This window comes from Epinephelus fuscoguttatus, linkage group LG10, assembly GCF_011397635.1.
Source record: "Epinephelus fuscoguttatus linkage group LG10, E.fuscoguttatus.final_Chr_v1".
Classification (NCBI taxonomy): domain Eukaryota; kingdom Metazoa; phylum Chordata; class Actinopteri; order Perciformes; family Serranidae; genus Epinephelus; species Epinephelus fuscoguttatus.
The window spans coordinates 27572851-27588892 of record NC_064761.1 but is presented as its reverse complement, the minus strand read 5'-3'; the positions used below and the strand labels follow the sequence as shown (position 1 = coordinate 27588892).

Genomic DNA, 16042 nt, shown 5'->3' with positions numbered 1-16042 from the left:
TTTTCTTGGACACATCCCTGATGGACTGAGTAAAGATGATATCTATCTACAAAAGATCCTGCTGACAGCAAGTAAGAAGGCCATTACAAAATACTGGCTCCAGAAAAACTGCCCCACTGCTAGCCTCTTTATTAATACTGCTTTACACTTACATCTTCTGGAGCAGATGACATACTCCATACGACTTTAAAAAGAATTGGGGAAAGATGGTGGAGAAATGGTGTGTTTATTTAGCCAATGAGACAGACTCCACTTAGTTACTGTATATACCATATACACACCTTACTTTAAACTAGAAACACTACTTTCACTACTGTGCAGCCCTTACCAGAACTAGGTTTTATAAGCTGCTGAACTAAAAATCTGAGCCTTAAAGAAGACAAAAGTGGATAGTGGATACAGACAATAAGACGTGAGGCATCAGCAGGAAAAATGACACTCATAAATAAGTTACAGTCACTACTTTGGCCAGACAAACTGTGGAGGATGAAGCTCACTAAACTGTGCAAGGCCTGGTTTTGATCTTTGTTGGGTTAAGTGATGCTCTTGCCAGGTGATTTTATCAACTACTTGCAAAATAAATATCAAAGTATTTCACTTCTGGCCATTCAGTGGGATCATTTCTTCAAGAGGACACTGAGACAGAAGGTGTTGTGCTCTGTCTCTATAGTGACAGTCCAGAACAATTGTTGTCAAGATAACAATGAATAAAACCACTCAGTACACACACACAAGAGAAAACAAAATACTGCATGTGAAAAAGAAGGAGGTTGCATTATGACATGCACATCGCAGTCTGTGTGATTTGACACTCTTGTGTAAATACAGGTGTGTCTGTTTCTTTAGACGGACGACTAAAAACACTCCAAAGCTTCTGAAAACTGTATGGGGACAGAAAAGGAGGGAAGGGAGAGGAAATACAATGCAACAAAGGTCTGTGGCTGGACTCAAATCAGGAATGCTGCAGTCACAATTTATACAGTGCATCTTTAACCAATAGTTCAACACAATGCCACCCAACCCAACTAGATCTGCTTCCATACCCACAAAAAAATAACCGTTTGTGTGCATTTTTCTCATTTTCAAACACTTACGGAAAAGCAGCTGAGAGGTCGTACTGACTGAATTCTGAATTCTTCCAATGTGGTGCTTTCAAGTACAAATGCACTGTGGTAGATTTTCTCCTCGCCTTTATTACCATTACTTTTATCTAGGCTATACTGTGCATTAATAACTAAAATAATAATTACTCAGTGAGGCACCACAAACCTCAGCACAGGTTGGCGTTGAAGAGATTGAGACAAACTCTAAGCGAAGTGCGGTTCAAGTCACAGGAGGTTTATTCGCACACAGCAGAATACAAATGGACCGAGTTGCAATTGTCTGTCTTTACGTCAGCCTACCTTCTTATATTATACCCTGCATGTACAATCTCAGACAGCGATATATCCTATTACCTCATGTTACCTCATGTCTAGCAGTGCATTACAGACAGACATATCTAATGTTCTTCTTACTAAAAGATGCTCATGTTCCTTATTTAGTCTTTCCTGCTAATGATCGGGTCAGTGTGACCTGACCGCAGTATCCCATACTCCTCTTTTCCTTAAAAAGCTTTCCTCTGGAAAGCTGCAACTAACCACAATGTGCCCCTACGCCTACATATGGCCAGCTAACTAGGCAAGAGGATATATTGTATCTTTGGGTCATTAAAACTGAGTTAAACACAACATGCCTATGTGAGGTATTGCGACAAAGTAATAAAAGGTACATTTGTTCCTTGTGTAAAGTGTATATCCCTTCTCACCAGCTGGAAAACATTGATATGGTGACATTAATCTTCCTATGCAGTGCATTAATCTCTCTATGCAGTTCACCACCAGCTCAATTACAGTTTGTTTCAGTTCAAACTTCCACAGCACAACACAACACTGGGAAATTACTTTTAGCTTGTGAAACCAACGCCATTTTGATGGATGTCAGAGCTCTACCGCCAGAAATAAATTCTTAATCTTAGAGAAAGACTGCAGGGAAAGTCTTGGTGTGGAGTCTGTGCAGGGGTAGAGGAACACATCACGACAACATGTGATGTCTGGGATAAATTTAGAAAACACAATACAGAGTAAATAGCCAAAAGGCACTTAAGGTGACCCTGCAGTGCAGCCAAGAAATTCAGCTACATCAGCGTGAGGCTCCCTTGAGATCCACCCTCGCACTCAAAAATTCGACTGTATTCCCAAAAGCGGAGCAGACTAGCCCTTTAAGCCATCAGCTCCCAAAATAGAGCCCATCTCTCAGGCTCGGAGCAGGCGGCAGACACGCCTACACAAGGACACCAGCCTCTCCCTCTCTGTTAACTGTGCTTCTGAACAAGCGTCTAGGACTGCCGGCCAAATGTATTATTGATCTCCTCCTCCGGTATATACATCACAACAAAAGTGAACAACTGCTTAAGCACCTCTTACCGTCTGCTTTGTCTCTCGAGGATTTTAATACAGCAGAAACACATGCATGCTCATACACTCGCTATGTTCCCACAGCAGTCCTGTGAGAGGCACTGATTACAAAACAAGAGAGCAAACAAGCAGCATTTCCCCAAATATCTACACAGTCATATTAGCGATTCTGCCTGCCCATAAATTTCTCATTCTCTCTGCGTCCCCTGCACTGGGAACAAAGACAAACTCACAGACAAACAGAGACGGCAAGACCTTACCTGCACCTCACTGCTGCGCTGTCTGATGGCCTCCTCCTTCTCCTTGATCTCCTCTTCCACAGTGCTCTTCTCCCTGGGGGCCCAGCACAAGAGACAGGAGTATTTAGCCACCAAGGACAAAGAGGGTAGACCTGGTACTCCGAGCCCACCCAGCCCCAGCCAGTTCTCCACTGTGCCTTCTTTGCCCTGCCCCTGAACCACCGCCACCTCCTCTCCTTGAACTACCATGATGTCCTGAAATCACAACTCCACAGCACAGAGCGAGTCGCCTGAACGCCTTCAGCTACAGCAGGTGTGTGTCTGTGTGTGTGTGATGTGATATGAGGAAAGGTGGAGTGTGTGTGTGTCTGTGTGCGTGATGTTGTAGAAAGTGAGAATGTGCTTGCTCAGTCAAATGTGTGGGAGATGAGGAGTGAGAGGCAGATGGCTGCCTTAAGGATGGAGGGAGGAAGGGAGGGAGAAGAGATGAGTGATGATGAGCCAACCTGCAACATCTATCATTTGCGCTGCCCGTATGTTCATCCTCTCTGGTTCACTCTTTCATCCACCCAGCCAGAGAGAAAATGGAACGGGGTGGGGCGAAGAGCAGGAAGACATACTGACTTGTGCGTAACTGACAATTAATGAATGTACATTTTATTTTCCATAAGACCATTGTACTTAGTGTGTTACAGTCAAGATGTTGTTACTGTAACGGACACCAGGATTTCAGCTCATTTTCATCTCAAGTCATTAAACCTCATCATTAATCATGCCTGATATAAATCATCTTAATAGGTATGGGGCTGTACCGCATATCTTTTTTTTCCCCAAGGCTTCTACTGAGGTTTGCGAATAAAGCTTGAATATCTGTCCTCATTTTTTATGATGTCACCACCCTAAAACAAATTAAAAAATCCTTGAACGAAATCTTCAATTTAAATAATAACCTCCTGAGACCCTGTGTCCTCATATGACGAAATCACATTTTGCTTTTATTTGACCTTTCCTTCATTCTGCGTGACTTAGGCCTGTTGTCCTCATCTGTGGACACTCTTCTGTGCCCTCTAGTGGTAGTGAGACCGTAATACACTAATCCATGTAAAATCAAGATGGCAGCCATCTTTGCCAAGTCAGCCTGCAGCCGATCCCGACACAAAGTGGACAAAACCTGATCACATTTTATGATTGAAACTTGTTTATGTATGAATAAACATTATAATTAATGTTGGTAGTTTGATATGGCAACAAATTTGACCAATTTTTGCAACAGAAATAAGATGCTATTAACTAGGAAGTACTTGTTTGAGGACATTGGGACTTCGTTATATTCTTGTTTGAGGAAACTGGAACTTAAATTCATTGACAATGTTTATTTTTTTATACTTCTCAGGTCCTACTGATCCTAAATAGCTAGGAGAAATTAAAAATGCATACCAAACAAAAATTCGGGTCTCAGGAGGATATGATTCATCAAATTAAAAATATAATATGCAACTTTTCTGCATTATTATGTCTAAAAAATGCCGAGAACAATGTTATACATTTTGTGTTGAGTTGTGTACTTATATTAGTCTAAACCTTTCTAACAATGTTCAAACACGCTGTCGCATGTCAGTGGTATCGTATCCCTTTTGTGTATGCATTAGGGTTGTGGTTATCTGCCAGAAGCTGTCATAAACTGACTTTTCATCCAGTTTTAAACCACATTCTTACAAGACACTTTTTAGATCTTAGTTGTTTTTAACCATTTGTTTTAAACAGATGAAGGATTTTAGTCATCAGACGTCTTAATGTGAAGTCATCAAAGAAACAAGCAAAGCAAACATTAGTGGCGACTCAGCTTTTGCACCTGCCATGTCAGAAAATGTTGGAGAAACACTTGAAGTGAAACTGCCTTATTCAGCATTTTTACCGGTTTTAATTACCGAGTCAGTTTGTTTTAGAGAGGAGGTGACCTCTGCCGATAATACAGCTCACGGTAAACACCTGAGCAAAGAACACTGAAGGAATCCTAATCGAGACACTGACTGCAATGATGGTGTTGCCCTGTCTTTTGTTACCGTTTTGCTTGAGAGACCCACAGCAGTTAAAAAAGTTTCATATTGTATGTTTAAATGAGTTAGTCTTTGTTTATTAAATCAACATTTCTTAATGAATAAATGTAAATTATGATGCTGTTCTTCTGACTGCTGCTAGACTGTTAATACAGGTGCGTGCCTACTTTTTTGTGCAGCAAGCAGAAAAGCAAACAGTTTCTTGACCTTTTTTAAAGGTTAAACACTGACAAATATGGACTGAAGCAGAATATTTCATTTGGCAAAAACACATTGGGAATTTTGGAAATAATTACATCAATCTTTTTTTGTTAAATTATGACTTTTGGACAATGCTCTGAAAATGTTTGGATCATACGAGTCAGAAAACAATCCTAAGCAGCCACCACTGGGTATCTAATTCTACAAATCGTAAAACACTGATAATATTACTGTAGCCTTATTTTATCTGCAACTCTGCAGAAATATCGTGTTTAAACAGAATGAACAGACGTAGAATTTTTTTTAAATGCTAAATCTTCTAAATGTTATGAATATATCTTCCAACTATTCAGTAAAGACACTAATACTTGAAAAGACATCTGCATTTTTTTCTATGAATATTACCATGCAGATGGGGGTTCATTTTGCACCAGATTTGGAAATCCATCGTTAGATTGTGTTGGATTTCATTTAGATACTTAGCTAATATTATATAAAAATACATTACATTACTGTGTGTTAATGTTATGTATAACAAATGTATAAAAAGGAAATGAAACAAAAGCTCCTGACAAATATAAATCCTGATCAACACTTTGATTTAAATCTGCTACTTGGTTAAGCCCTGTAACTATTCATGTAGGGAGGCTGCTCCATTGTTTTCTCACATTTGTTCAGGACAGTCTAATGATAGGATTTATGCATATATTTTGTATCATTGCTTCAGCTCTTAAGAGCAATACATCCTGAACCAAACGGTAACATTTAATATCCATTCTGAGCATTTGGTTTGTAAAACAATACAGAACACTCATTGTTCCTGTTCAGTTTCACATTTAGATGACTGAACCAAAAAAATGAAACAGAAACAGCCATCAACCTGAGAAAGCTCTGATCTTTGCCATTCATTTCAACACCGACTAAAAATAACAGCAGCTATTTTTACATTCTTTGTCTCCTCTCGCATCAAACACACAATTCCCTCGATAACAATACACTCCTCTCCGAGCAAGCCTACAGTCAACTCAAACTGAGCATCATTCCCAGTCTCCTCTTACCCGTCATCATCCTCATCCTCACCATCCTCCTCATCTCGAGCAGAAGGCTGCTGCCACATTTTGAAACAGTCACAAACATGAATCATCTTCTCAAACTCCCCTCAATCTGCTGCCTGTCTGAAGCTCTGATCTCTGTCATTTAGTTTCCACTTCTCTCCATCCTTCTTACCTCTCCTTCCTCCTTTGAACAGCTGTCACCTGGTGTGTGTATGTGTGTGCACATCTGTGTGTGTGTATGTAATGAAAGATGGGGGGTGGGGTGGAAGGCCAACTATCTCACTTCTCACTCTCAGCTTTCATGAATAGGGAAGCTGAATTCTTTTCGTTATGAAAATTGAGTTCAAAAGAACTGATACGGAAGACCAACTGTCAGTGAAACCAAGATAACATGTAAAATTACAAATGCTACATTTGTTACTGAAACATATTTTGGTTAATTAAGTATTTTACTTGTTTTATGGGCTACATGTTTTAGACCTAAAAACATACTAGTCAAGAGAAAGTGTATATATGAAGTCTGGTGTGTATTGCATATTCTGTCACTCCTTCTTTCACTTCACTGTAAAACAGCACTCAGCTTTAAAGCCATCTGCTGTGTTTAGTAGCCTTAAAGATAAACACAAATGTTTATTTTTTGTCTGAGAGAGTGTGAGTAATATAAGATTCTTTACTTGAACTAGTATTAAACTCTTCCACCCAGTGTGGTTCACAAATAACTGAGTATAATTCACTTGTTTCCAGTCAAATTTATTTGGTTCTCTCAATTTGTGGGAAACACTGCATCCTGCTGGTCAGTAGGGGATACAAACATACATTTACCTGCTATGACACAAGACTTTTTTCTGGGGTTTATGTCCCAATTTGACATTACATCAAACAATTTTTCTAAAATCTTTTTCCAAGAATATATATACATAGAAGCTGAAAATTCATCTTTTCTGGGTTTTAATAACATTTAAGCACACTGCAGCAAAAAAAGAAGAGGCTTAAATAGCATGTCACCCATTTTTAAAGATGAACATTCAAATTAATTAGCAGAACTCTTAATAAGTGACAGGCCATCTTTATGCTACACCTTGTCACCACCAGTGACATAACCCACACTCACACCACTCAGGCACAACGATAAAACAGGTGCAGTGATTAACAATGATCCTTGGGCCATTCATGTGGATACCACTTGACAGGCTCCACCTACCAGGTACCCCAAGACACTACAGGACACACCCAGAATTATTTTGTCCTCACCTCAACAGGTCAAAGGCCTCATTGTGGACTGGACTTGGCTCTGACCAGTTGAGGTACGGACAAAGGACCTCAGAGGTACGGACACATCCCTGAATGCTTGATCAGATTGTGATCTGGGGAATTTGGAGGCCAGGTTGACACATTGAGCTCTTTGTCATGTTCCTCGGGCAATTCTTGAGCAGTTTTTTTGGTGTAGCATGGCATATTGTCCTTCTGGGGTGGTCACTGGCGAGTACTGTTGGCATCCACATGAATGTCACGGCCCAAGGTTTCTCACCAGGGCATTGCATTGTAATGAGATAATCGATGTTTTTCACTTCACCTGTCAGTGGTTTAATGTTGTGGCTGATCAGCGTATATGGCTTCAGTAAGAATATGCATGACTTTCGCTTTTTTAAATGAATATGAGAACAACAGCTTACCTTTGTAGTTCGACAATCTCATTACTGAGAGAGTCCAGCTCCTTGATAGCGGAGAAGTCGGCTGCCAGGTTAGCCACGTTGTTCTGAAGAAGAAGCAAGGCAGAGGATACAAGAGGGTTAAAGTCGCTGCTGAGGGTGAAACACCCTAACAATGATGACACGTCCTATACTGTGGGCTAAAAATTACCTCTCATCCCAGACTCATTTTGAGAAAACGGCACAATTACTACCATGGTGATGAAAAATCCTGAATATTTAGGACATGTTACAGTGTAAAGAAATAACTGTCACAGCACAAATGAACAACAGAGCTACACTGATGGCTTTAAATTCACACACGAAGCCACTGATGGAGACACAAAATGGCAGGGATGAGAGGGAGACTACGTCAGGGGTAACATTACTTGGAGGATACTACAATAAATTAAAATCATTTAGCTGATTGATTTGCGTCTACAGACTGGATGTGTTGCCCTCGGTGCATCCCAAAATACTTAAAACAGCAACCTCTGCTCTTGTCAGCTTTCCCCCATAGGCGTATGATGTAAAATGTGATTAAGTTTTGGTAACAGAAACACAAATACGTGAGACAAGGTGGAAAGATGACAAAGAGAGGCAGCCTATTAGAAGTAATGAGATGCCCCCGCGTCAGTAAACTACCACACACACTCACTCAGGATCATCCCACTGCACGTGTGAAGTGGATGCAATGTAAAAATGTGAAGAGAGAACACAGAGGGAGAAGCATAAAAGTGTTGCATAAGGAAGAAAATAAAGACACAAAGCTGCAAGCTTTAAAAACAATTCATAACTGCCAAAAACAGGAGAAAGAAGGAAAAATGTCAGTCAAAATAATTAAGCAAGAAACTTAAATCAGTCAGTTATGATCCAGACATCCCTGATCATTATTCATAGACTTGACTTACCTGTTTGATGTTCTGTCTGTCGGATGGAGGGATCATCTCCGGGGAGAGGCTCTGCGGAGGTTCCAGGCCTTTAGTCAGCTTCTGATTGATTAGATGAAGCGCCAGGGCAAACTGCTCTCGGGTCAGTTTCCCGATGTCTCCAATGTCACACAGCTCCCTGAGAACACAAACCGACACAGGTTACATAAGAGACTAACGATTTACACCTCGGGCAACGACTATTTGTGATAGCCTGGCCGATCATCATGTTCGGGGCAGTCACAACAGGACAGAGGCCAATCAACCATGTGAGGATAAAAATCCATGTGATGTGATGTGTCAGCACGCACTGCAGAGCTATGAACACTACTGTCGCCATCCTGCACCAACATCATCACACCAGTATGTGTTTATTCCATATATTGCCATTAGATTAATAACCTCAGGCACAATATTTAAATATTTTTGGGACAGTAAAGGATTTATTGTTGATGTTGCATTGTGATTTAACACAATTTGTGCAGTCTCATGCTAACAAAATGTCCTCCAGCAACTCTGATATTCTTCAAACAAATATGTCTACATTCTATTTACCTAACACTGTATTCTGTTTCTCCAGAGTGTAACATAACTATTTTGATTCCCTTCCACTCTATTAAATGTCTTTCTGTCCTCTTCCTGAGGTTTATTCCTCAGGGTTCCCACACATTTTCATGGACAAATTTTCAAAACTTTCAAACAAAAAAGCAGGGGAGTGACAACTGACAATTCGGTGACCTGTTAGCAAATTTTCTACCGGAGTGTGCAAATTAAAATTGAACACCCTAGGCTGTCCACATCAATTGCTTAATCTCAACATACCAGTACCGGCACCAGTATGAAAACTTTGGGATTGATGACGTGTTAAATCACACCTTCATAACATTATTTTTCTTGCCCCACTTGCCCAGCATTATTCAGACATATCAGATTCAACCTCCATTCAAACATAGTTCCAGCTAGCTGTCATACATGCACGGAAGAACCGAACTCCAGGACAAAACGTCACACATCTACGTATGACAGAGCTACGTTACCTTGGTAGTTCAAGAAAATCAATTTTCCGTTATGTTACATTATGTGGAAAGATATCAATGGAAGATGGATGCTTTAACAATTTCATTACCCACAATAAAACTCCATGACTTTTCCAAAACTCTCAAGGATTTAACCGACACCATGACTTTTCCAAGCCTGGAAAATGAGAATCTGGAATTCCATGAATTTCCATTTCCCTTTCTGTGACCTTGGAAACCCTACTTTTTTTCCCTTACCCAAATCAAGGTGTCAGGATAGAGCACGTCATATGCTGTACAGATTATATAGCCCTTTGTGGCAAAACACGTGATTTGTAAATTTTGGCAAATATACAACATTGATTCCAAAAACAGTGGGACGATGTTACAAAGATAAATAAAAATAGAATGCAGTGATTTGCAAATCCTTTTCGACATACAGTGGGGGGAAATAAATACTAAACATGTCTTTTATTTTTCATTAAACATCTCTAATGCAGCTATTCACATGAAATTTAGACCAAACATTAGTATTTACTCAAAAAAAAAAAAAAACCTTTGATAGAAATCATAACATTTCATTCCATAAAAATTATGTACAATAAAGTGGAATGACACAGGAAAAAATGTACTGAAACTTATTTTATACTTGGAGAAGCAAGTGCCAAGTTCAAGATGCTTACTGAATGAACAAACTAATCTCTCAGTGTTCAAAGGGGATTTCGGCCCATTCCTCCACACAGACAGTCTATAAATGTTGAAGACTTTGGATGGCATGCCAATGAATCTTGAAAAAGAAATTTCACTTTCAAAACCTCAACAATTAGCATCCTCAGTTCCCAAACACTTAGAGAGTGTTGTTAAAAGAAAAGGTGATGTAACACAGTGGTAAGCGTGACCTTGTTCCAGCTTTTTGGATCCTGTTGCAGGCATCAAATTCAATAAAGCTTAGCGTTTGTACACTACATGCCTTTTTGCTGTACGGAATTGAATGTATGTTGAAAAGGAGTTGGAAATCATTTTTATTTACGTTTAACACAGCAACCCAACTTCTTTGGAATAAAAATAATATCATGAAGACCACGTGAAAGGGTTGGTGTGTGTGTGTGTGTGTGTGTGTGTGTGTGTGTGTGTGTTTTAAAGAAGTAGCCTTATGTGCTGGCAGAGGAGGTGAACAGGAGTTTTGCTGTCCTTACTTACCAGATACGTGCAAGGGTGGCAGAGGGCAGCCCAGTCTTGAGGAAGATGTCTCTGACTTCAGGTCCAGACACGAGGCCGTCCATGTCACTGTCTGTCTTGCTGAATAGCTCATCGTACTTTGCTTTGTCTGCTGGCGACACCACCCACTGCACAGGCAACAAAACACACTTTCAACTAGCACTGGAAGGAAGTTTCTTCATCATAGACTATAATACAGCCTACACAGGTGAGATAACACTAAATCAAAACTTACCTTCAAGCTCCCACTCGTCTTGTTTTTTTGAAAAACACACTGAACTAGCCAGTTTGAAATCATTTTAAATGTTTGACGTTGCAGCTATGTGGAGGTAAAGTAAAACATCCAAAAGCTTATCAAGTAGTGCATGCACGGCAGAGACAGGTCCAGTACTCACAGGGGCAGCTGCTGGTGTTGGGGCAGGAGCTGGGGCGGGTTTAGGGGGGTGGGGCATGGTCTTAGAGCCAGCGTGGGAGGAGCGACTGTCTTTGATTGAGGGGGGCGAGGGTAACAGGGGCATCACAGGAGGCACCGAGGGTTTTTTCCTCTTGGAGGGTGGAACCAGGGGAGGTGGTAGGGACATGGGAACAGGCTCCCCCTCCAGAGCTCTGTACACCAGATACATGGCCTGGGAAAGGGCAACAAAGATCAATGATAGAAGACAATTACCGATAAACACCCTGTGGTTTTTCCATCCTCACACTTCTTTCGCGTCTCGTTCCATTCAGGGATACAGAAATGATTTTCACAGCCTGTAATAGCTGCAAAATTGTTAGTATAATGAAGGCACACAAGTGTAGAAACATTCAAATCTATTCCTAGAACAAGAGATAAAAAGATGTGATATGATTTAGACGCCAGGGAGATCAGTGCTGTTATATATTGACAGAAACCGTAGATTTGAATACATCAGTTCAGAAACAGTCTAAACTGAAATTGTTACTGTAACCTATGTGGTTTGTTTCTATTTGTGATGTTAGCTTATTTCTTACCACAGAAAATTCATCTCTGTCCAACATGCCATCTCTGTCGATGTCACTGAGCTCCCACACCTTCAATACAAACAGACATTGGTATCAAGCATGCATCATTACAAAACCATGATATATAATAACACGTCCCTGAAAGCTCTGACTCACTACTGACTCTCACTTCCTCTCCGATTTCAATTTCTCCCCAACTTTCTGCATTGCATTGTTCCCTTAGCTTTCATTTAGACCCATACGGAAAACATTGTGTTATATACAATAAATGTACAGTTGTTTTCATAAGAGATGTTTTAATGAGCTAGTTGGGTTTTTTATAAAGCCACCTACACAAACTGGTAACCATTAACGCCTGCATGTATGGTTTTTTTTGTCCATACATTAAACTATTGTGTCATATTTGGGGATCGTACCCTGCCGAGGATGTCCACTGGCAGTTTGGAGTTGAGCAGGACCGGCTTGACCTTGTCTCCTGTTAGAATCCCTCCTACTGGACCCAGACTGTCAAAGATGGAGTCAAACTTCATCTTCTCCTCAGGCTGGGAATAAATAAAACAGATATAAATGATTAAAGACAGATGATTCAGACTTGATGTATTCCTCATGCAGCTACTGTAAAAAAAGTTCTCTAATAAATGATCTTCATACAATTATACACACTCAAATGTATTTTTACAGTCAGTCAAATTAAATATAAATTCTCACAGCAGTGTGTGCCTCAATAACATCTTTAGTAATAAGTAGGCAGCGCTTATACAGCCTCTTTTATTATAGCAGGATGAAGCTGAGGTCAAACTGCTGTGAAGCGACGGAAACCTCGCACCATAAAAAACTAACATGCCAATTAGAGCTAGCCACAATCAAGAGGAGAAAGTTGCCATCATATGTCAGTTCTTTACATTCGACAACCTTCACTGAGGTTCAGGTGAGGAAATGACTTGATGTGTTGTACTGACACTCCCTTTATGACTGGTCTTTAACTGAACATCCAATATTTTGGTTCAGGTAGCTATTAAAATATATATTTATTTTTTTATCGTTAATATTTTATCAAACTTTTTTGCTTTTTTTCCCCCCAAACATAAACAGGGTCACTGAGTGGTAATAAATCAAATATATGTGCATACACAAGAGGAAGAAAAAAAATTAAATAAAACAATAATATAAAATTGCATAAATAACAAGACATACGTAATTCTTAACATTAAAACAAAGAAAATCTATATTCCTACATTAATATGTACCGCAATCTTCTCTGATCTACAAGCAGCAGATAAGGTCTCAGACACTCAAAAAGTATGCAACAGAGCACTGTCCACATGGCGTATGATTCAATTCCAGATTCAATGTACTACTAGTAGCTTCTCCACATATTTCTCCATCCTGTCCTTAGAACTGACAGATATTTGTTCACATAATGCAACTTTTGCCAACTCTGTGAACCATTCCTCAAAAGAGATCTCACCTTGTTTCCTCCAGATTCTCATTAGAATTTACTTCCCCACCATTACACTGGTCTGAATCAAGTCCCTGGCTCACCAGTGAGATGTTGAACATACAGCCTCGGGCAGAACTCGAAGTTAGCCTGGGTTATGTTTTTTATGCATTTGTGAACCTTTATCCAATAGTTCTGAATCACGGGACATAGATCTGTTTTTATAGATTGCTCTTAGATGCAAAGGGTTGGGTGCCAAGAGCTCGAGAGTATTACACAACAGAGATGTGGATATCCTGGACATATGTCTCAGTTTTCTCAATGTTTGTAGAGAACATACCTCCAACGTCTTTCCACACTACCAGCAAACCTAATATTCTGATATAAGGAGGTCTTAACAATGGCAAATGACAATACATCATTACCTATTCACTCTAATCAGTTTATGAATTACTTCGAACTACACCAGCTAATTTGTCTTTTATTAAAATTACTCTAATAAAAGAAGAACGATACAGTAACATGTTCACAGGTAGCGCAACAAGCACCAGAGAAATTCAGGCTGATCAGCTGTTAGAATAAATCATTTCAGCTGTTACTGCTCTGTGCGTCAAGCAGCTCACACGCCTTCAGAATTTTATAGGCACTACTAGTTAATGTTTATGGACAAACAGTACTGACGTTGTACGGCTGTAAATGTCTGTTACATACTGAGCTGATCTGATTTATTTGACATTTTACATAAACACATTGTAAAAGATCAGACTGTCATGCATACATGCTATATTGAAGGATTTATTTTTCTGTTGCAGTTCTCTTATGGGGAAGACAAAGATATCAAGGCATATTACAAAGAAAATATAGACTGTGCCTCACCTTGACGACCCAGGGAATGTCGACGGGCACCCCTGCTAAAAGCGGGCTGCTTGTGTCGTGCTGGAGATAAACAAAACTCAGTTATTCTTAGGTTTCATATTAAAAGATAACTATTTCACTGGTATGAGTAAAATATGTGGTAAATGAAATAATGTGTTTGTTATGCACAGTGGCAGACTTACAAATTTTGGGGGAGGAACAGCCAGATGAAGGCTCTTGAGTGCCACCTCCAGGCCATTTTGAGCACAGGCCACCAACCGCAAAGCTATGAAGAACTGCTGCTTGTTAAGAGCACCTTTACGTTCAGAGTCTGCCAAATCCCAGATCTACGGGGACAAACACATGTATTACCATCAGCATCAAAAGCAAAGACGACAGAGATTGCAATGATTCTGCACTGATCTGAGTCTTTGCCCACCTTCCCCAGGACCAAGTCAGCCAAGCCCGACCTCTTCAGGAACAGAGCTGCATCGGCTGCCGCCACCCGCCCACTGCCCGTCGGATCAACCTGCACGCACACACACAGCCAGATACACAGTCATAAGAGCTTACATCATCTCAGAAACATCAGTAACGCATCCAAACAGCTGAAAAGGACATTGAATTTGTGTCTCGGCCTATAGCTTTACGACCACAACACTGACAAAATATTTGAATTGGAGAAAGAGAGAAGCAAATAAAGGACAAATGAAAACTGTGAGAATTGCCCTGTGGGATTGTGGAGTCACTTAAATCAATATGGATAATAAACCAAAGCTATTTTCTCGGCAGTCCATTAGCTTGGTATTGGATCTGTTAGTAGCCTTTCATGAGGCTCCCAGCGAGCTCCCCTGACATGTCGGGCAAAGGGAAAACATTATTAATTCATAGAGATACTTCCTTTACTGGACACAGAACCCGGAACTGATAGGAGAGAAGAGAGATCACTGCTCACTGCAACGCTTCAGTTTATTAAGGCAGCTAAAGCTAGTTGAGAGTTTAAAGGGTGAGTACACCCAAATCACAAGTAATACATTTTCTAAGTGTGAGTATTTTTCCCTTATGTATTTTTGTACTTCAAACATCTCTAAGTATTAGTCTAATCATCTTAAAATGACTATATCAAACAATAATATTAGGCTCACTATTGAATGAATTTCCAATATCTGCATTGTTATGTTTCTGGGAAGTTATATTTGCATACCTGCCGATAGTATTTGTCATAGATGGGATTTCCACTGGAGAGCTGCAAAGAAAGAAAAAAAAAAATCAAGTTAATAGATTGAATCCAACCAGCGCTAAAGATTTAGACATTGAATGTCTGCCGACAGTTGCACTCACACAGACGTGCATGTGGTTCGAGTCATAGTACAACTTAAGGTCTGCTGGGAGACGTGCTAACTGTCCTCTTAATGCCAATATCGATTGAAACTTAAACTAAGAGATGTCCCTAGGTATGGGGAGAATGTCTGTCGAATATCCAACTGAAAACTAAACCCACCCCTGTGCAGCGGTCGCAGCCGGCTTGACCACAATGTTCTGGCTTGAACTGGAGTGTGAAACAAGAGATTATATTTTGTAATGGGAGCATGCGGAGTTGGTGTATTTGCTATGCGCACAGTCCGCATGGTTACAAAAAATAGGCTGCATGTGGACGTCTGCAGAGGGGTCCAGATGGACCCTCGCAGATATGGGCAGATGATGAAATTTACATCACACAGCCCAGCAGACCCTCATGGACACGCAGATGCAGAAACTATGGATTGGCCTTAACTTGTACCACATTTTTAGGCACCTCTTAAATCTGTAATAACTCCCACTTGTGTCTGCTGCTCATATGGCTTCTTTTAGGTTTATGCATGAAATTAATCAAATCCCTAAAATCACCCTTAAAAAAATAATGGGACAA

The 16042-nt window shown here is 40.2% G+C and overlaps 1 protein-coding gene across 3 annotated transcripts in view; it reads right to left on the bottom strand.

The window, feature by feature from the left end:
* Positions 1 to 16042, bottom strand: part of eps15 (epidermal growth factor receptor pathway substrate 15) — a 36630-nt gene that overhangs the window by 17737 nt on the left and 2851 nt on the right. For all 3 annotated transcript variants that reach the window (XM_049589026.1, XM_049589027.1, XM_049589028.1), the window contains exons 2-12: positions 15338 to 15379; positions 14573 to 14662; positions 14337 to 14480; positions 14155 to 14214; positions 12257 to 12382; positions 11850 to 11909; positions 11255 to 11485; positions 10842 to 10987; positions 8608 to 8764; positions 7682 to 7764; positions 2717 to 2789 (exon numbers count right to left, since the gene is read on the bottom strand). In XM_049589026.1, the coding sequence (XP_049444983.1) occupies positions 2717 to 2789; positions 7682 to 7764; positions 8608 to 8764; positions 10842 to 10987; positions 11255 to 11485; positions 11850 to 11909; positions 12257 to 12382; positions 14155 to 14214; positions 14337 to 14480; positions 14573 to 14662; positions 15338 to 15379 (1212 nt within the window). The remainder of the gene's footprint in view (positions 1 to 2716; positions 2790 to 7681; positions 7765 to 8607; positions 8765 to 10841; positions 10988 to 11254; positions 11486 to 11849; positions 11910 to 12256; positions 12383 to 14154; positions 14215 to 14336; positions 14481 to 14572; positions 14663 to 15337; positions 15380 to 16042) is intronic.